Source organism: Pundamilia nyererei, unplaced genomic scaffold, assembly GCF_000239375.1.
Source record: "Pundamilia nyererei isolate P.nyererei 1_Seehausen unplaced genomic scaffold, PunNye1.0 scaffold00129, whole genome shotgun sequence".
NCBI classification, from domain to species: domain Eukaryota; kingdom Metazoa; phylum Chordata; class Actinopteri; order Cichliformes; family Cichlidae; genus Pundamilia; species Pundamilia nyererei.
In genome coordinates, this window is record NW_005187530.1 from 1582128 (window position 1) to 1603453 (window position 21326).

Here is a 21326-nt window from a genome sequence, read left to right on the forward strand (position 1 = left end):
AAAGATATATATATATATAGAGAGAGAGAGAGAGAGAGAGAGAGAAATCTGCAGTTGAGCAGTTTAGTTCTCTTTTTTTCTCGTTGTCAGCACACACTACACACATGGCATCCCACACCTTTAATTTGTCTTTGTCCACAACTACAGGAGGGGTTTCCTCATCCAAGATCTGCAGAGCTTTGTCCACATTGATCATCTGCTGCTGCAGCACAGCGTTTTTCAGAGCCCGAGTCATTCGCCTCACGTTCCGCTCTGAGACACCAAACAGACATGCACACACAGGAAAACACACAAAATGTTTACACGATTGTAACAGATGATAGCCTGCTGGTATTTTCACTCTGAGGCCCAAGGACTGTGGTCTAGAAGCACTATACTAGTAATCTGCTTTCCCTGCTGGACATGACGTGTGCTTTTTCCCCCTTTCAGCAACATTTTCAACTAAACATCTGGTGTCACATTAAATGTGAGAAACCAGTCTTAGTGTGTTGACATCCAACCTGTGCCTGTGTCCTCCTCTCCTCTGGCAGCTGTGCAGGCATCTGTGGTTGAGGATTCTTCCACCTCCATTGGTTCAGCAGTGATGTTCTGCTCTGCCTCCTCTTCTGTAACTACCTTGATGTTTTCTTCCTGGCCTACACAGCAACTCGGCTCAGTCTGAGTTTTTGACAAGTTTAGAGTTTGAGCATCTACTGCGCGGGGATGCTGGTTATCTGCTTCAGCCTCAATGTAGCTGTGCTTGTTAGTGTTCACTGAAAGAGGTTTGTGGTTCTCTTCTACTTCCTGTCCTAACAGCTTGTTTTCCTCTAAGTGATGTGCAACAGCATCGTCCACCTTCTCTTGTTCATTCTGCGTCTCGCCGTGATTTTCCAGTTTTGCTTTTTCACATGAGTTGACCTCATCTTCAGGATCTGCTTTCTTCTCCACTCTCCCCTCCTCACTGCTTTGCATTTTCTCAGAAAGTCCAAAACCATCTATGTGAGTTTCTGCAGGTTCTGACTCTGCATCAGCTATTGTATGATCCTCCTCTGCTCCATCGCCCTCATCACGTTCTTCTCCTGCTTTCTCAACTTCATCCTCATCATCTCCATCCTCTTCCTCCTCATCAGACCCAAGCTGATCATCATTTTTGGACACGTGAGGAGAAATGGACTTCTTCTTTGCATAGTAGCCAGTGGACCATCGGCTCTTCCGACGTTTCTTCTTCTGGGCTGGGGGAAAAAAATGTTGTAATCCATAAACTGAGGGATTATTTGCAACTGATTTATGTGTATGATTATTTGCTACTAATTTAAGTGTATGATCTTTACCTGTATTTTTGGGCGTTGTAAAAGCAGAGGAACATGGATTATTAGTAGCTGGAACTGTGGATCCATCCAGCTGCTGTGAGCTGCTGTCGGTGATTTTAGCCTCAGCAGGAGATTTGGACTGTTTGGGAAGGACGTGGTAGAAGGAGGGAGTAAATCGTGCAGTGGAACAACCTGAGGTAGTCAAAAATAGAAATATGTACACTTTTACTTGTTTAAAACTGCAAATGAACTGCTCCTTAAGGAAACCTGAGACAAACAGAGTTTGTTATATCACATTAAAACTAAAACATTTCAGATTACTCAAGGTTTTTTATTTTATTTTTTATAGCCATTATTGATTGACCCCAGATTGTTTATTTTATAACTGAGCTAAACCAAACAGTCTTTTTAATTCCATTGGACCAGGACAAATGTCAATAATCATGCACACACACATAGAGACACAAACTGACCTCTTGCGCTGCGTGACTCCTTGGTCTCCTCACAAAGCTTCTCAAAATCTTCATCCAGTTCATCTTTGATGATAGCATGGACTGTGTCTTTCAGTGCACATGCTCTGTGCCGTATCTGACGATCTGAGAAAAAACAAACATTTACACTTCAATCAGCCTATGTGTGAGCACTTTGTATTTCACTGATTCTTCTCTTATCCATGGTGTATGTGCATGTGTGTGTCTGTTGTCCACTGTGTGTACCTGAGGGATCCCTGTCTGGGTTGTATTCGAGGGCATTCTGCCAGATGAGATCCACGTCCTGAAGGAACTCTTTGACTGTTCTGTACTGATGGAGGTCTATCCTGGAGAGGACTGTTGACAGGTCCATAGGCTTCTTGATCACTTCAGCATAATCTGGAACCTGAAACACAGGACAGATGCTGAGTGAAGGAAAGAGATGAAACCAAACATTTCAGAGGATCTCAGAGGACAAAATCGGTTGATATGAGCGCTGCAGTAAATTGCACATTAAACTTGTCATTTGTGGGGATAGGTTTGCTGCCCCCCAGTGGCAGTATCTAAATAATACTTTAGCTAGGCAAATCTTTAACCTTCAGTCATTGCTCCCCTCCTGAAATATTCTCTACTGTAGTAATCCAGTGCTGTATAAGGCATTGTTGGAGTACAAGGTAATAATAATAGCACTACTACCTCCTCTAAATCCACTGGCTTTGTAAAAGCCTTGAAGCGCTTATCTTGGGACAGACGGTTGGTGACATCACGTAAAAAGAGGCGAAGCTCTCTGAGGGTGTCTTCCTCCTGCTCCTCCAATCTCTGAGTCTCCTCTTGTGTTAGCTGACGTGGAGCTGGTGGAGGGGCGACTGGCAGCACTTCCAATGCATGAAGCACTGAGACAAGTGAAGAGTTGACAGATTTAATTCAATTATGTTTTGCAAGAGACAAAATGTATATCTTGGAAGCATCTGCTTTTAGCTTCCATCTAGGATAAGATGAACATTGCCGCACTGTGCGACCATATGAACAGATGTTGCACACTTAAACTACAAGACTGCTGCTTTGAGCCAATTTTAGTCATGAGCTGGGAGATATGTTAGTATGAATGTCTAGGCTTACCAGCTTTCTTTTTTGAGACAGGGGCCTTAGCAGCCTGGTTGAGGATTAGATCCTCAAAGAAGTCTCTTCTTTCCCTACTGGTGGGGACCTGAACTTGGAAAACCTCTCCGTACTCAAGCCGAAACAGCTCCTGTACCTGAGATGAAGAAGGTGAAAGGTGAGACTACCGCAGATGAATGCAGCTCTAAATTTTAGCGGGCCCTTTTGCATTCAGTAAAAACAGAGACACTGATTTATTACACCTTGTAAGAACATTTGACAAAGCAGATAATAACTGTTTATCCTCTGGCACATTTGCAACCCATGAAACAGAGCATTACTCATCTTTCCATACCTCAGTGCTGAGTTGGTCATAACGGAGGCTGCAGGTAGCGAGCAGAAGGATAGGAGAGAAGGCCGGGATGGAGCTCAAGAGACTCAGGAAAGTAGCTCTTAAAGCAGGGCCAACTGTTTCCCACCACTGGCCAATGTGAGGGATGTACAGGATACTGGGGGAGGTTCTCTTGGCTTCAACAAAAATCTGCAGAACATGTGACAAGAGCAGTAAATTCTAATGCAATTGCAACATCTGGACTGAAATCTACAGACGTGGGTATGGACGTGTAACAGCCATACCCTGCCCCTCCTTCATTGTGACTAATCTATTCTGTGTGTTTTCCTTATGCTAAACGCTCCGCTTAAGCCTCGCCCAGGACTGGAGCATTAGTTTCTTCTGTCGTCTTCTCTTTTCTGTTCTCATGACCCTGAATGGACCAGTACCCCAGTTCCTGCTTCAATGATGCTGCACCATCAACCATACCTCCTGCTTAAAAGTGCAGCAAAGCAGGGTGGCTTATGATTGTGTGTGAGAAGCCTGCTGCCATGCATCACTGTAAAATAACAGCATCTTCTTTCATACACGCACTTGTCTGTAGTACATAATTATCCCCACTGCTCATGGTATAAGGAAGTGGAGCCCATGAACTACAGTTTTTCTGTGGCAGCCATTTTGGCCAGTGAGGTCCACTTAAAAGAACACACTGAATTTGACAAGGCTGCAGAGGCAAAGATTGCCTCCAGACCATCTCAAGTCAACATGTACCTCTACATTTTCTTTAAATGCAAATGATCCAAATGTAACCATAATATCACATATTTAATTTGGCTTTATAGCTCATGTACCTGAGCACATGTCTCTTCTGGTGCAGTTGCGCTGGCTCCAAACAGCATGGCCATGTCCAGTGTGTACACCGTGAACTTCTCCAGAGCGTGGAGCACAGCAGGAGCTAGGTGAGAGCTCTGGCCTGAACCTGGTCTGCCCTCCAGCAGCAACCGGGGACGGTAGGATGTGGGCTGGCTCAACACACTCCTACACAGGACAGACAGAGATACTGAGATGGTGAAGTAATAGGAATGTTTCACTTCAGTAACATCTGGGTCTCAGGCATTCCAGATAGCTAACAGAGAGGCAATGTAGAGACACAAAGTGGTAGAAGTAGATGGCCATTTGATTTCAAATTGATTTCAAACAGTACTTGTCAAAAATACCACCTTATATTTGAGACTATGTGTCCTACCTGTGGAGGTTCAGGAGGCCGTTAGCGGCAGGTGTTTTGTGTTGGGAGGTCTGTCCAATGGGGCAGACCTCAGAGTCCTCTTCCTCACTGAACATCAGATCATCATCAGATACAGCAAAGGCCACATCTTGGATCACACAAACACAGCAAGTAAATAATTACACCCTGAATTAAAGAAAATGAAAAAAGCTCTTTGTGTGTCACATCTTTTTATTGTTTCTCTCAGTCTTTGATTTCTTGAAAGAATTCCTATGATGAACATAACATGCGTGTAGCAACAGAGCAAGAATAACAAGGTAAAGCAGGACCGCACCTTGTTCCCTCTTTCTCTTTAAGCCTATCTCAGCATGCGGAAACACTCTGCTGACTGTGAGGAGGATGCTCTGCAGGGCTGCATTCAGCAGTGGACGAATGGCAGGTACCAAAGCCTTAGCTGGTGACACTACCGCTCTAAAATAAATAAAAAAATTATCATAATCATTATCAAAAGTACTTAACAGTATGTATGCAGCAACCAGGCTGCATAAGGACTGTGAAGACAGCACCAAAACTTTACCTCTGGGCAGCAGGTACCATCTTGGACATGGCAGACATAAAATCTTTGTTAGTGATGGAAATGGAGTTAACGTCAAGTACAAGTTTCTGTGATGAGGAGTAGATCTGTGGGTAGCGGCGCCGCAGTGCGCACAGGGCTGCCTCTGAAACGACCGCCTTGATGTCTGCTCCACAGTAACCTTAACAACAGAAAGTTTATTAATAAGCAAACTTTAACCTGTATGGCCAGAAAACTTCATGTGATCGCTTCCTACATGAATTCAGGATTGTTAGTGTCTCAGGTTTATTCCTTCCTTCTTCCTATCACATTTCAACTTACTTATACAGTATGGACAACTATAACTTAATGAAGCATGTATCTCTACGTGACATGTGCTCAACTTACCAACACATTTATCTGCCAGTTCCTCCAGAAAAGCCTCAGAGAGTGGAGGAGTCCACTGTCTGGTATGGATCTTTAGAATCTCCTTTCTTGCCTGCCATACAACATAAGATGCCAACAATTCATGTTCAGAATGAGCAATGCTGCTTTTTTTCTACTCATGCTAATGTGCAGCAGCAGTATTGAAAAATATTTACAAAATACTACCAATATTTACTATATCGTATTGCTGAAACTACATTCCTCACCTCTCTGTCGGGAAGGCCAAACAGGAACTCTCTGTCAAAGCGTCCGGGTCTTCTCAGAGCTGGGTCGATGGAATCCAGCCTGTTCGTAGCTCCAATCACAACCACTTCTCCTCTACTGTCCAATCCATCCATCAGAGCCAGGAGGGTCGACACAATGGAGCTACAGACACAAAGGGTTAGATTTCGTTTTCATTAACAGTCTTCTCTGTAACAAAAAGGACACACAGTGACACAACAAGCCCTAAATATTAAGGCTCACTCTATCAAGGTACCTAACTGAGACAGTGTAAACTGGAAAAAACAAACAAACAAAATAAAGACCATTCTGCTTCATTTTTCTGGTGCGTTTTAGGGCTCTACATTTAGGAACTGAAAGAAGATTCTGTAACAATTTCCTAATGTAAATTATACTTTATTCCTAATAAAATATACAAGCAAATGTTTATTTTACAGAGTTGTTAAATTTGAGATAAAGTCAAGACTGCAAACAAGCCTGACCTGTGAATCTGGTCCTGACGGCTGGACCTGACTGGAGCCAAACCATCAATCTCATCAAAGAAAATAATGGAGGGACGCATCTGATATGCCTGGAAAGAACCCAGTAAGAACCTATTAACACCTGATACATGTACAGGTATTAAATTTTTAATTTTCAACATAAAGGCAGATGAGTTCAGTTTACCTGGTCAAACAGGAGACGTAACTGTCTCTCAGATTCTCCAACCCACTTGCTGAGGCAGTCAGCTCCTTTCCTCATGAAGAACGAAACCTTTTTGTCGCCCTGACTGCACTCATTGGCTAAAGCTCTGGCTACAAGTGTTTTACCAGTGCCCGGGGGACCATAGAAGAGACAGCCCCTGAAAGACAAGAGAAAACCATAGCGATAGGGCTGTGCGATATGACCAAAATCTCATATCCCGATATAAGACATCTATCGTGCAAACATGTTTGTGTAATATACTGTATATCTTGCATACATAGTGTAGTGTACTTTATGTAGCCTCATTATTTGGGAAAATAAATTGAAAAAAATCTTCAAACTACATTAAAAATAATGTGCAACCGTGACTTTTTGACACACAACTTTCTCCTGTTCACAAACACACTGCTTACCTGGGTGGCTGTATCTTGAACCTCTCAAACACCTCTGGGTAAAGCAGCGGGAACACCACCATCTCCTTTAGAGCTGAAATGTGTCTGCTCAAACCTCCGATGCTGTCAAACCGCACCTGATCCCATTCACAACAGAGTTACATTAGGATTACATGTTTAATGTGCTTTCGTGCAACATGTTTTATCATTGCATCTGTTAATCGGGCCATTCTCTGACGCAGCTCACCGTCCTGTCAATCTGCATGGGGTCCACATCAGCGAGGCTAGCTCCGATCTTCATCCTGTCTTTGTGGATCCCCAGCAGGTCTTCTTTCACAAGGTTCATAGGTAGACATCTACAGGACACACAAACAAAAACTGTAAATAGCACCAGCATTTTATTATTATAAAACACAACAATCAGGAGTTCTGGCATTCTCACTAATGAGTCACAAGGCTAACCACAAGTTTTTCTTTAAAATCATTTGTACAACCTTTTATGTGTCTTATTTCACATTGCAAAAAAAAAAGAAAACAAAACAACACCTTGATACACCTACTGCTCTCACCTATTGACTGACCGGCTCCTGTTCTTACTCCTCCGTCTCTGAAATTGCTCGTCGTCTGAGGAGGAGGACGTGGAGTCGCTGCTGTGGATGGCATGTCTCCTCCTGCGCACCAAAAGATGTGAACACAGCTTATTGTAAACAAACAAGATGTATCAGCATGGAGGCAGGTTACTCTCACCAACAATGAGATTAGGATTAGAAGCCATCTGTAGCCACACATAAACTGTGACAAACAAAAAACAATACACCACCATTGGTCATCATTCATTAGTAGAAATCATATTGAGGAAAAAACAAAGCAAAATATCTGATTTGTACAAGTGTAGCAAAAACAGGAGTGACTCATCCAACCACTTTAGATGACACCATCACCTGACGACACCTGAGCAACACACAGGGAGAGCTTCACTTGCAAAAAACTTAAAAGGCTTGTGAGGCCAAACCAATTGCACAACATTCAAACGTTTTTAAAGTGACAGAAGTTTCAGATTAGATGTGCAGAAATGAAAACAAGTGCACCCAAAAAAAGCTGTAAAATGTAATACAAAGTAATACAAAAATAAACTAAAATAGAAAGTTAGGGCATTTGCTCTGTAACGAGCAACAGGGGAACATAAAACGAATTAATGAATAATCAAGTTAAGTTTTTTCATTATCTACATTTTTCCACATGGTCAAGACTGATATTTAACTTATGATTATTCACTGACGAGCTCGGATTTTTTACAGCAGCCTAAAAGAAATGCTCTAAAGTGCATAACGTTTGAATGAAGATTGGTTCATCATCTCTTTACTCGCCACAGCAGAGTGAAACTCAAATGCACCAACAGCAATTACCAACAACCGCAGAGCTAACAAGGAGAGACTCTATTAAAGACAAACTACAAACACTGTAAACACTGACAAAGATGAGCAGTGAGGGTCTTACCTCTCAGAACTACTCCTGATGGTAGGACGGGGAAAAAAAAGAGGAAGAAAAGAGGATGGATTTGACATGCAGTGATTATGCTAGCAATTAGTAGAAACAGTGTTATGGCAATAGCTGTCAAAGAATCTGTTTGAAATCAAGCCTTTGCCAAACATTTTTGAGTATGTCTGAGATGAGGATCTAAACAGGTATGTGACTGTTTAAAAAAGTTCATAGATAACCTAAGAAAAGTGGACAATGCGCTAAAATAATCCTGTCTGATTTAGTAATAAACATCTGTCACGTGTACAAATTTAAGAAAAACAAAACATAACAACATGAGGTGTTACTCCTGCATATGCTGTATGTACAGGGTAATGTTCGGTAGCCGAGCTGTGACACTAACCTGCTGGTTCTCCTCCTGTTGTAGGGGCTCCTCGGGGCTGTGGAGCTGAATCTGAACCTGCGCCTGGTAGATGAGGAGTGGTCCTTGAAGTACATGCTGCGCTTCCTGGTCTCTCTCGGTTCTACAAAAGAAAAGAAAGCATCCTTCAACAGTGCAAAATGACAAGACAAAAGCAATTCAAGCAATTATTCTAGTTAATCATGATGATGATCCACAGCTCTGAATGGACAGCATACCATCTAGTGGGGCCTGATAGCGGACCACGGTCTTTCGCTGTCTTAAGTCATAGCGTCTTTGGTTTTCTTCTTCCTCATCTTCAGCATCCTCATCATCTTCTTCTTCCTCCTCGTCATCTTCTCCATCTTCCTCCTCCTCTTCATCATCATCATCATCATCATTATCATCCTCATCCCCTCCTGTGAATTCAATGAAAATGTAAAACAAAAATGAAACACCACATGACACTGCTGCTGTCCAAACCTCACTATATGTTGAGATTGATGTTGAGATTAATCCTCCCCTGAAGAAGATAAACTCAGACCAGCATGCCTTCAACTAGAAACGTTCCTGGTGACTAATAAACGTGAAAGAAAATTAACTAACCGACTAGCCTAAAACTAACAAGCCCTTAGATATCAAGTTTTATTTGAGGAGCCTTTAATGGAAAATCTCAAAGCTGCCTAAACAAAAAAACAAGAAGGCAGTTTGTATCCGCAAAATAGCCAACAATAATAGCCCTAACAAAAATTTCAGGTCTTGATTAACAGAATGATGGCATTTTTTTTTTTTTAAACAGTGACTGCAGCTCCATCTGGTGGCAAATTGCTGCATAATATTCAGGACACAAACCCTGCATTGGGTATCAATTCAAATGTTTATAATTAGATTAAACAACTGGTACGTCTGGTACTAAACAGTGACAGTAGCAAGTTGTGCACATTCCCACTGCACACAGTATTCCTAAACTGTGTTCCTAACATTACTAGACTTTAACCATCTCACCTTGGTTCTCTTTCTCAGTTTCTTTAGTCTTCACATTGTTCCTCAGAGACCTTCTCATTCTGCCACTTGTGTACACACTCAGCTGCTCAGAGGAAACAGAAACAAACACTCATCAGTTCGACAGCTCGAAGATGGCTTCACACCGTCAGCTACTAGCTACCCACTCTCCATAAAAACACTACATTACAGAGCACCATGCAGAACTGTGAAGTTTCCTGTGTGGATTATCACCTCTTCCTTAGCGTCTCTATCCCGGTCTCGGTTCCCCAGCCTGCGTCTCATCTTCTGCATGTCGTCCATCTTCTGGAGAACAGCTTCAGCAGTGCTGAGGGACAAAGGAAGAATGGGACATTCATGTCTTATCTAATCCCTCATCAGCCCGCAGTGTATGGAACCGTGTTTGTTAAATACTACTAGAGATGACAGTTTTGCTGAGTGAATTCTGCTGAACTCACTTAGTAATTAGGCGGTCATACAGCACAGACTGGTTGCGGGAACCCAGTTTGTATCTGGTGATTCGAGAGCTGCGACGCACTGAGCGATGATCCTCGTCTTCCTCCTCTTCTTCCTCCACTTCTGGGCTTCGTAGGTTAAAGCGGCTCCTCTTGGGAGTGGATGAGCCTTCCACTTCATCCGGAACATCTGGGATGCAAAACATAAGCTCTCCCAAGTTAGATGTATAGAGACTAATATAGAAATATTAGTTACTCTACACTGCTTTAATTTAAAATCATGGATTCTACAATACATGGTACCTGCTTGCTGCTTGCCATTCGATGCCTTTCCATCTCTCTGCAGCCTGGAAGATTTCCTGACAAATGATGACAAAATAATAATTTTCTTGTGTTATATTGCTGCATTTCATATACATTAAGCACTGATGGAAATCCACTGAGAACTAGATTTTGCATACAGCTGGTGAACTTGGATGACAAAAATATTACAGTTTAAATTGGGCATTGATTCAGTTAGCTTACGAAAATATAAAAATCTCATTTTTATACCCATCAGTCATTTTAGTGAATGGCAGGTATTACACATTTAACACACAACCTTCAAATCTGCAAGTAGAGGCACCAGAGAGCTTGTTAAACAACACGACTAAAAAAATAATCAGTTAACAATGTGAGTGGTATTGCATTACCTGGTACAGCAGCCTCCAACTTTGTCCTCATCAGCAGGGGAGCTGTTCTTGGGTCGCGAGTCCGCAAATGAGACCTCAAATTTAACCTTTTGCCCTCTGGTCCTCAGAGAGTGGTGGAGACCACTGTCCTCCCCCTGTTTCATATCAGCATGTGAGTGACACACAGTGCTGTTATAGTTTACAGAATATGTAGTCGGGAGTTAAAAGCTGCCTGTCCAATGAGTTAGGAAGTCAATCTCATGCTCAGATTAAGTGCAGTTAATGATTAACATTAGAGTGAAAAACTGATGTGCAGAGAGTGCACATCTACTAATCAGTTATCACCTGTGTACTGAAAGGACTAATTTATATATCATTAATTTACATAATTTATCTAGGTCACTTAAATTCCTTCACATGTAGTATCTTATATTTGAGATCACTCTTTAAAACGTGCTCTCACACACACAAACACTAACATGTCTAAGTCCAACTATGTTATGAGCTATAGGTAATTAATTAATTCAAAGCAAATATAGCAAACCGAAGCTCTGACATGAATGCAAAGAGGACTGCTGGGTGGAAGTGATGGTCATATGACTGAACAGCTATAAACTTGCTTTCCTGTGCATTAAACACGATAGTATCTTGGTTTGCTCTAGTAACTAAACTACTATTTGCTCCTCTAGTGTTGCGGCTGACCTCGGTTCCTGCAACTATTTATTTTCCATCAAGCAGATTTAAAAAGTACTTTTGTTATAAAGTAACAGACGGGTCTAAGATAAAGGTCAATGAAGAATTACTGAATGGACAGAAGCCTTATAATCTTTCTACTAACAATACAAACACGCACACGTAACTAACAGTGAGTTTAATTATGTGATATCATACGATGGTGTTATATGATTATGATGCTTAACGGCAAATCAATAAGATGATTTAGTTAAGAAGTCATTTAGACTGTGATAATAAATGATTGTCACGCATGAATAAAAAATAATATGACTATGCTTTTAACTCTTTCGATACATCATGATAGGTAACAAAGCGTCAGTAACTTAGTAATGCAGCGGAGAGGATAGTTTTTAGCCAACTTAGCATGGTAGCTAAACTAGCACAGCAAAGTTGCATTCATAGCAGACTTATCCAACCAACGAACGGTTACTACTTATCTGACCAGCTGTTTCAGTGTGTGTTCTCACATTCGCAATGTTGTTTTCAGGGCTGCTAAAGCTGTCATACGGGGCCCGGGAAGATCGGCTGAGCCGGGCGGACTTTCTCTGCGACGCGGGAAGCAGTGAGAGAAACTCGGAGCTCGTATCCAACTCAATCGTCCTCGTCGGTGTTGTCGCTACCGGCTCGGCTCCGACACTGCCGCTGCTGCGTAGTACCACCATCTTGGCTCTTAAACAACCTTATAATAACATGAACGACGAGCAATAAACTGTCAATCTACATTAAAATGACTGGCGGTTACGGAACCGCCGACACATTACATAAAACGGTATATCCACCAGCTGACGCACACGAGCTCCTTACTAAAGCCTTGATTTCTGGCGCCATAAACGTCATCAGAGGTTATGAGGTAAGCGGCAACGGCCTGCCGCTCGCAAAAATAGACCTCCTAGCTAAATGCAAAGCGGAGTAATAAGATGAACTTTACACGGGTAGTGAAATTAACTGTTAAAGTAGATTTATTTTCATCATGTCGATATTACGGCGGGTTTGAATGGTCGCTGTAGCCACTCTTGGAACAGTCGCAGTATTCGTAAAAACATTAGGAAGCGGAGGGACACACTACAATTTGAAAAAAAGGTGTTCCGGCTCATGTTAGCGCGCGCTCTGCTGTGAAGTACGCGCTCATTTAAGTCCGCAGATATTCAAACGGCTCATTCGCAGTTTGAACATAAAAACACCGCGATAAGGCTGCCATTTCACAACAAAAGCACATACATTAAACACACGGAGTCATCACAAACTCACCGGCTTTTATTTGAATAAGTGACAGATATCAGAAGAGAAAAAAAATACAAACTTTGGAACTGTTTGTAGGCTAAAAAGAAAAAAAAGAGTACATCATGTAAAACTGCTGTACAGGCAATCAGATCCTGACAGTAAAATCTCAGAATCTCCCATTAGATCCTCCCTATGTGCTTCTTTTGTTTATCCTCTTTCCTAGTGGGTTTCAGAGTGGATGAGGAAGAATTAATCAGGGATGCAAATTAAGGCTTCTCCTGGGCTCAAGAAGTCTCACTTACGGTACATTTAAAACCCAAGCCATGTCTAGCAATACCACTTTTGAATAAATCCATGCTCGATCTTAAGTGCCTTTCAAACATTAATGAGCAACAAAAACAGATTTGATGGAAGACTTGAGATTTTACTCATCAGAGTCCACATTCCTTTTCATTTGCACAGTAGCCAACTGTCACATTTCACATCACCAGGGTGTGTTCAACAACAATACCAACTGGTTAAAGATCTGTTATTTGCCACTGGCAGATTTTAGTCAATGCACAACGGCTGCCTCATTACTTTAATGGGTCTGGTCAGCCGGCCTGTTGTGATGGTCAACAGGCCATTTAATTCTGTCATACAAGATAAGAATGCATAATAATAACAACTATGAATATGAAGAAGTTACAGCAGTTTTTTTTCTCCGGTGTTTGGAGAACAGAAGCTGTCTCATCATAAGACAATGGGGCCATATTATCTTTATAATGGATTTACAAAAAAAAAAAAAAGCATCATGAGACAATTGGCTACTGTGCTGGCTTTTGTCTTGAATGTGACCGAGGGGGATGTGTTCAAGCAATGGCTGCCAGGTAGTCTTTCACCTCTGCTGGGGTGAGTCTTTTGAAGCCAGCCTCGTTGCAGATGCCCACCTCAATGTTCTCCTCTGTCATCTGACCCTCAAAACTCTCCTGAAACACAAAGACAAGATGGTTTGAATAACCACCACTAAGGTGGAGTCACTAAGCCGTTTCTGGTTACAAGCTGCATACCTTTAATGTCAGGATGGCTGTGTGGATGGCGTCTTCTAATTCCAAGTCATTGTTATACCTGAGGAAGGAAAACAAAGTGGTCAAACCCTTGAACTATTGAAACAATAGACCCCTTTCACAGCAGCTCCTTTTTGCATTAAATGGTGCTGTGTGTTAATGGTTCTCTATTCAAGTACAGAGCCTTTAAAATGCATTTACCCAGTCTTCATTTTCAAAATAGACAATTTAAAGTAGGTCAACAGTCTAAATTCAAACTGTGTGAAGAGCTTATTGGTTACCACTCATTCAAACTGCTTTATAATAAACCACAAATGAGATCTAGCACTCTAAACACAGTTTACACATGATCATTGAGACAGCTACAGTAAATACACAGAGCTCTTACTGTGGGAGTTTGGCCACCGAGCACCAAATACATCCAGTACAAAATATCAAGCTCAGTCCATGGAACAGAAAATCACTGAATTTTAATTAAATGTGACTTTATAAATGGGACCTATAATTCTAATTTCCAACAATATATTTTATTGTGCGGCATCCCTTAAGTTGATGTGAAAGGCAACTTACTTATCTTATGGAGCCCTTCAGATTTCATATAAATGATGCATCTATCCCACTGGTTAGTGGACTTCCAGCACTTCTTATTTATGTTCTTGAGTTTGGACTTTATGCATTGCCATCTACTATACTCTGAATATGTATCATTCTTTCATTAAAAATGAGGCTCAAACTGTGTTACTAAGGCCATAAACTACTTAAGATTTTTTTTAACAAGATAATTCAAGTGAGTTGTATGGCCATCCTCTCAGACTTCTAATTTAACAGAGGTCGCCCTCTGCAGGTTTAAGTCACTTTGGCACTGAATTCACTTTTCAGAACCATCTTTCAACTCAAAAACAACCTGTTTTAGCCAAACCGCACCTTTGTAAAGGCTTATTTTTTTCTAACAGGCCAATATCTGGAAGCCTGCAGAGCGTCAGTGCTTTTGAGCACTAATGTACATAAGCGCATAAGTACTAAAGTTGGCCTTAAGCAAACAATCATACAGAAAAACTGTGACAGAATCAGACGTAATATATATTCCTTATAAGTATTATATAAACATGCAACAATTTAGTAATATGAATGAAAACAGGGAAATAATGAGTTACTCATTTACGTGTACCTTTTTTCAAGGAATGTTTTTCCATTAACATAGTTCTTCCCCATGGCTGTGGCTTTCCATGCGAAATATGCACCCTGCCAATCACAAACAGAATAAAAAAAAACCTTTAGGCTAGCAGGATGACCTGCAAAAGCATTTTTAAAAGCACAAGCAATATTTAATCCTGAGCTGTAGGCAGCAGTGCTGAGAACTAGAAGAACGTACAGAAGGGTCCGACTGGAACAAGTAGGGCTGGTCTTCATCCCATCCAGCTATCAGCAGAGACACACCGAATGGACGCACTCCACTAGGGATGGAGGGGTGAAAAAAAGAGAAATATTACACGTCACTAATTAATTTCTCTCTAAAGACCTCGAAACTGTCAAGCAAAATCAGTAACACATTAACACGTCTTTTAAAGTGGACTGAATTTTGAGAAAATATCACAGCAATGCAAAACAAATTCTACCCCTAAAGCATGTCACTAGTAAACAGCAGTGTGTCTACTTTTGTGTGTGTGTGTGTGTGTGTGTGTGTGTATGTGTGTGTGTGTATGTGTGTGTGTGTTTGTTTTGTTTTTTTAAGTATATACCCACCCAGACTGTGTGTACTCCTGCATCACAGAGGCCACCCTCTGGACAAGCTGGCCTGTGGGAATGGGCTCCTGGTAAACCAGGAAGTACTGTTGTGCCAACTTGCGGGCTCGCCGCACTAAAACCCTGCCAACATGACACACTCATTATTTTTCTGCAATTAGCTTTCAGTTGTCATTTCAGTTGCCTAACAAAATGTCACACTATAGTCTGCAAAGCCGTTGGCAACACTCACCGGTAGTCAGGCCCCATGCCGCTGTAGACCATTCCTATGTGTTTAGTGATGGGCTCCACTTTATGGACGCTCTGTTCATCATACAGTATGGACTTCTGTTTTTTCTCTGTTGCCAAGACAACGCCATTGGAAGCTGGAAATCAAGAGTCACGCAGTTATTGAAGAATATGCGTTTCTAACCAATTTCAACTCTGCTTGAATGTGCAGAGCTTTCAAGTATGCTTTGCGTCGCTAACATGTTGACAGATTCACTCTCAAAGCTACAGTCGAGTTCTGGACTCACCTTTGATGCCCACCGAGGGGGCTCCGGCTGCTACAGCTGCCAGAGCATACTCGATCTGTACCAGCTTACCGGAGGGGCTGCAAGCGAAAAAAAAAACACAACAAGCTGTTTCACTATGTGTTAAAGTCAGATAAACGATTGGAAATCCGAATTAGCGTATTGTAACTAACAGAGACGAAACTGAAAGTAAAATCTAAAACAACTGACTCATTTAAGCTAATTCGACGCTTTGCCGAAATAATCTCTAAATATTTAGCATTCAAAACCAAGCCGTTCATTTCAGTCTGCTCGGGTATTGTTCCGCATTAAAACAGGTGAGCTTTTGTTATGGGTTTGAACAAAGTTTATCTTTTCGAATGTTCAGTTTGGAAAAACTGTTAGCCAACATGCTAATAGGCGATGTTAGCCGATTCATTATCCGGCAATGACAGTGCATCAACTCCAGCGGCTCCAAAACCTCATCTACGTTTTGAAATAAAAAGTAATGCATACATGTGATGACGCTACTGCCACAAAGCAATTGTTACACGCCATAAGCTTCGATGCAGCTACTCAATTTTATCCATATTTTGACAAAGTTTACCTAAATGTGGTGAGAGAGAAACTGTAACCACGTTCCGCCATCTTGAGCTTCTTCTTCTTCTCTGCTGCTCTGTAGAGCTCCAAGTGCGATCACGAGTGAACATCGCCACCTGTGAAGATTGTGTGTTCGATCAATATTATTTTATGACCGTTTTTTATCATTTTTACTTTGCATTTCATTAAACTTGGGAGTTTAGTCATTTCCACTGTTTTGAAAAAAATATTTTTCTTAAGTATATATTATTCTTTAAAATAAAATAAAATACATATTTACATATTTTGAACTGAGTGTAGATATTTGTGTGATTACATATCATTATGGTTAACTAAAACTAAAAACTAAAACTAGACTTCTGAATAAAAAAATTAAATGAACTCAGATCATTTTGTGTCCGTTAGGGTAACTAAATTAACATAAAACTAAAGGTTTTATTTATAGAAAATACTTAGTTTTAGTATTTGTTAATTTGGTAAAAATCGTATTACAAGTTGCCTGATGCGGCATTGGATGGTGTGTTTATTGAAACTCTGGATTTCTACTTTTAGAAGGTTCTATGTTTTGTTTTTTATAATAAATTGACTGATTTTCCTAAACCTTGTCTTTGACACATGCCCAGTATATGGTGGCTTTCTCCACCAAGCTTGTATTATGTCACAAAGATTACATAAATATAAACCAGAATTCTCTAGTCTGTGCTTTAAATGTGGCATTGAAGAGGATTCATTCCTGCACAGTACGTGGTTTTGCATAAAGGTAAACACATTCTGGCAAAAATGTCAAAACTTTTAGAGTTACTCTTTTCTTTAGATCCTCAAATATGTTTATTAGGAGACTTTACAAATGTTAGTACACTATTAAGAAAAAGCCCACAGAAGTTCCTGGAATTGGCACTATGCATTGTCAAAAAGTGTAAACCATTACCCGGAAAGCTGGAAAGCTGCCTATTTTTAGATTGATCTCAGAGATGAATAGTTGTATTCCACTTGAAAACATCACCTACACTCATCTTTATTTTCGTTGTCGTTGTTTCTCCTCTTCTGTGTGCGTGGGTTTAGAGGTGTGTTTTGTTCATGCTTCGCTAAGTGGAAAATCGGAAAGTAAAGTATTGCAAAAAAACGATCACAACTAAAAGTAAAACTAATAGAAACGAAATTAAAACTAAACATTTTAAAACAATAAAAAAAGCTTAAACAAGAACATTAACTCTGGATACTAAACTGAACTAAATAGCAAAAATATAGCTATAGCAAAAAACAAAAAACAGCTGGAAAGCTTGAACTCAAATTTCCACACAAATCTAAAATATGCACACAAGGATTGAGACGCAGTTTTGCTACAATAAAAGCTCCACGGTTCACCGCTAGATGGCAGCAGCGTACAAAATCTTTCCTTTTGTGTGCCGGAAATTAAACAGACGAAGTGCAGCTTGGCGTCGCTGTTTTACGACGTAGGGATCCTCAGTGACCGTGAGCTGTTTGACATGCTGGGAGAAGAGGAAGCGTGTTGGTAACAAAAATGATGAATTTATCCGCGTTAATTCACAGCCTCAGGTGCTCTCTGCTGCGCATTGAGAGTAGACTGTTGCAGGCGGTCGGACTAGAAGCACAGTTGGGTGAGTGAGCTGCTGCTAATAGCCTCTTTTTACAATGGGGTCATTCACACAAACATACTCATTAAAGACATTTTTCATTTAATACCACCAGTCCGTGTCGTGTTGCTGTTTCGGTGGAGTTAAAGTCGTAGTCATTCCTGTAACGTTGTTTCCTTCTGCGTGCAGCTCCGGGTCTGGCTGTGAACGGCCCCAGCCTCCTGCCTCAGCTCGACCAGGAGCAGCAGCTGGAGGAGCAGCAGAGCCCGGAGCAGCAACCCGGCCTCTTGGACAGCATCATGTGGATGGCAGCACCCAAGAAGAGGCGCACAATCGAGGTCAACCGCACCAGGAGGAGAGCTGAGAGCAAACTTATAAAAGTCAAGGTACGCTCCGCAGTGACTGGATGATCTCATTGGGTCATTTCAACCTTTAAACCAAATTATAGTTTCATCTGTCTTACTGGTACCTAATTTTACTGCAAAGAGGGGTTTGATTTGTGGCAAATAAACCATTCAGTACGACGAGTCACTGGTAATATTTAGGATTTAAGGAGAGCACCTCGTTCATTAACGTTGGGTCCAGCTGGAGTGACTTCCATAGATCAGAGTACGCAGATTGAAATGAAAGTGTACTTTGTGAAAGATACTAATATTTTAAACTGAATCCAAAATCTTTCTAGGAGGCAAACATTTTAGCTTAGCATTGGCACGGACCTATATAGGCAATTCTTCTAAAGCATCATCTAATTTAGCTGCAAAGTCAGTGAACTTTGGCCCCATAATACAGTATTTGAAGTATTTTTCCTTCGGAAATTATTTTTTTCTCCCAAAGATTTTTATTTATACTCCTTCAATTGCTGTTTCTCCTCTTGAATGTGTCTGATCAAACTATCTAAACAGATTCAATTACGGAGAAATGAGATTATTTTTATTTTACTTTAGTTTCATGCTTGCAAGACCTGTGGCATCCCCTGGGTCAGTCCTCATACACTCCCAGGTTAAAATGTTAATTCTTGTAAGCCTATTTTTCGACTCCCTTAGGGCAAAAATCCTTGAGTGAGGAATTTTCTTTGGTCTGAACTCAATTTGTACACTTTTTAAAACACCGTTTCATAGAAATTTCGAACAGAATAAAATGATATTTTGTATTGGAGCGCTGAGAGTTGAGCTTCACTTAGACATCACTATGAAAACAAAAAATAACACTATTCAGCTCTACAACTGTGTAATAGAAGGGAGCGTTGTGACCATGTCACATGTGATAAGAAGCTGAACGAGTCACACTAATGTCAAGTGGCCACCTTCAATGTGTGTGTGGTGCAGCTCTCCTGTTTGCTGGACAGAAAGAAAGAAAAATAAAACTAGCTTTATTTTAAAGTGATACCTAACCCCAGTGATGTGTAAATGCTACCATTGATGTATATAAGTAGTGTTTACTAAGACGAGACCACAAAGTGTGGTGCAGGAATATCAAAGATGATCAGAAACATTTAGAGAAGCAGTCGCTTGCATCCATTGACCCCGTTTGCTTTCCCCTGCACCCCTCTCTTCCTCAGAACAACATCGAGCCGTGTCCAGAGTGTGGCCACTTGAAACAGAAACACATCCTGTGTGGCTTCTGTTACGCTAAGGTGTGCAAGGAGACCAGTATGATTCGTCATCAGATTCAAGCCATGGAAGGAGGCCCATTGAAGGCCCCCACTGTGGAGACTGTGGTCTTATATGAGGGGGAAATCCCAAAGGAGCAGGACAAAGACAAGAGGATAGTGGAGAGGCCCAGGAAAAGGCCTGCATGGTTCAACTACTGAAGCTGTGTGTGACATATACCACGACAAACAGCATATTTCAGTCTCTCTGGGTCAGTTTTTCTTCCACAAATTAAGAATTAGTTTGTTCAGAACTGATCCAGAGAGCTTAAACATCAGAAACGTGTTTCCAGTAGAAAATATACCTTTGGAGTTGATGATATCATAGTTCAGTTTTTCTAAAAGCCAAGACTGTCAGATTATGGACATAATTCAACTGCATAATACTTTTGATGGTTTGACAATAAATTCCTTATTTGAAATAATCTGCTTTGGGTGAAGGTGAATGACTTCTTCTGCTTCATGAAACAGGAAGAAACTTCCAGACTGTTTATGAAACGTTCTCCAGTCTTCTGAGCATTGGAGGGACGCCATTAATTCTTAAAAAAATGAACATATTCTAGTTTATCAAATCCCATTTAAACCCTGTCGTGTGACCTCTCTCCTTAAAGTAGGATGAAAATGAACATATGCGATCACAATTATTAGTGACGAGAGGTGCTTTCACTATAAATGGAATAATGACTCAGAGTCTGATGTTTTTAAAATCTGGAACACTTAACATCAAACCATGAGTGTCACTGTCATGTTTACTGCTTTCTAATGCTTATCAGAGTCTGGCTGCACAATTGATTGTGAAAAAAAACTGTCGGTTAACAGGATCAGACACTGGTGTGTACAAACAAGCAAGCAACGTAGCTTCAGCCACAACTTCCTTTAATCAGGATTCGGCATTAAACCAAAGTCATGTAACGGTGGCTCATGTGTCGCTGGAGTAGACTGTTTTTGCTGGGATGAGTCCAGCATACCTTCCACTGCCTCAGTGTCCCTGTGATTCAGTTGCCCCCTCATAGTTTGATAAGACCGGGCTTATCAGTGTTCCACTGAAATTACTTTGGTTTACTTGGTTTGCACAGCGCTGTAATCTTGCTTGTTATGTTCTTACCAAATTCTTTAGCAAGAATTTAGTATATTTTTAAACAAATGCTTTCACTTGCCTTTTAATTAAGGCTGCCAAAAATATTTTAACCTTAAATATTTTGTAACATCTGCAGACATTTGTATGCAATCCATCAAATTAATCATTAACTGTATTTGTGTTATCTCTCTTGCTTTATCAAATGAATGATACCTAAATTGCAGGTGTACAAAGGTGGTGAACCCCTGAACCGTAAGTGTACAAACGTATAAAAAATGATTTATTATTGGCAAGTGTGTTTTATCAGCACTGTTTCAGTATTTTGCCTATCATGCTAATTTCTAACACTTTATCTTCATTGAACTATTCTAGAGCAGCTTGAATTAAAGCTCAGAATAATCCTTATTTACCTCTTAGCTCCCCTTCCTTTAAAGCTAGATTTCTTTTGATT

The 21326-nt window shown here is 40.8% G+C and overlaps 3 protein-coding genes across 3 annotated transcripts in view; 1 reads left to right on the forward strand and 2 right to left on the reverse strand.

The window, feature by feature from the left end:
- Positions 1-12472, reverse strand: part of atad2 (ATPase family AAA domain containing 2) — a 14317-nt gene extending 1845 nt beyond the window's left edge. Inside the window, exons 1-28 of the mRNA XM_013913385.1 lie at positions 11921-12472; positions 10740-10873; positions 10351-10406; positions 10051-10237; positions 9827-9920; positions 9596-9677; positions 8830-9009; positions 8594-8714; positions 8209-8223; positions 7281-7382; positions 6959-7067; positions 6733-6848; positions 6302-6476; positions 6118-6206; positions 5620-5779; positions 5375-5465; positions 4991-5168; positions 4748-4884; positions 4435-4561; positions 4040-4226; positions 3213-3398; positions 2879-3014; positions 2456-2652; positions 2006-2165; positions 1763-1885; positions 1311-1481; positions 501-1211; positions 53-252 (exon numbers count right to left, since the gene is read on the reverse strand). Coding sequence (XP_013768839.1) covers positions 53-252; positions 501-1211; positions 1311-1481; positions 1763-1885; positions 2006-2165; positions 2456-2652; positions 2879-3014; positions 3213-3398; positions 4040-4226; positions 4435-4561; positions 4748-4884; positions 4991-5168; positions 5375-5465; positions 5620-5779; positions 6118-6206; positions 6302-6476; positions 6733-6848; positions 6959-7067; positions 7281-7382; positions 8209-8223; positions 8594-8714; positions 8830-9009; positions 9596-9677; positions 9827-9920; positions 10051-10237; positions 10351-10406; positions 10740-10873; positions 11921-12115 — 4419 coding nt within the window. The 5' untranslated portion in view covers positions 12116-12472. The remainder of the gene's footprint in view (positions 1-52; positions 253-500; positions 1212-1310; positions 1482-1762; positions 1886-2005; positions 2166-2455; positions 2653-2878; positions 3015-3212; positions 3399-4039; positions 4227-4434; positions 4562-4747; positions 4885-4990; positions 5169-5374; positions 5466-5619; positions 5780-6117; positions 6207-6301; positions 6477-6732; positions 6849-6958; positions 7068-7280; positions 7383-8208; positions 8224-8593; positions 8715-8829; positions 9010-9595; positions 9678-9826; positions 9921-10050; positions 10238-10350; positions 10407-10739; positions 10874-11920) is intronic.
- Positions 12473-12685: 213 nt separating this feature from the next.
- Positions 12686-16667, reverse strand: psma2a (proteasome 20S subunit alpha 2a). The gene is made up of 8 exons (XM_005743257.1): positions 16562-16667; positions 15979-16055; positions 15696-15828; positions 15464-15586; positions 15093-15174; positions 14889-14962; positions 13724-13781; positions 12686-13642 (listed from the first exon to the last, which is right to left on the reverse strand). The coding sequence occupies exons 1-8, from the start codon at positions 16600-16602 to the stop codon at positions 13526-13528; spliced, it is 705 nt and encodes a 234-aa protein (XP_005743314.1). The 5' UTR covers positions 16603-16667; the 3' UTR covers positions 12686-13525.
- Positions 16668-17945: 1278 nt separating this feature from the next.
- Positions 17946-20222, forward strand: mrpl32 (mitochondrial ribosomal protein L32). The gene is made up of 3 exons (XM_005743258.1): positions 17946-18173; positions 18339-18535; positions 19708-20222. Exons 1-3 carry the CDS (start codon positions 18077-18079, stop codon positions 19957-19959), a joined length of 546 nt encoding a protein of 181 aa, XP_005743315.1. The 5' UTR covers positions 17946-18076; the 3' UTR covers positions 19960-20222.
- The last annotated feature ends 1104 nt before the right edge of the window (positions 20223-21326 follow it).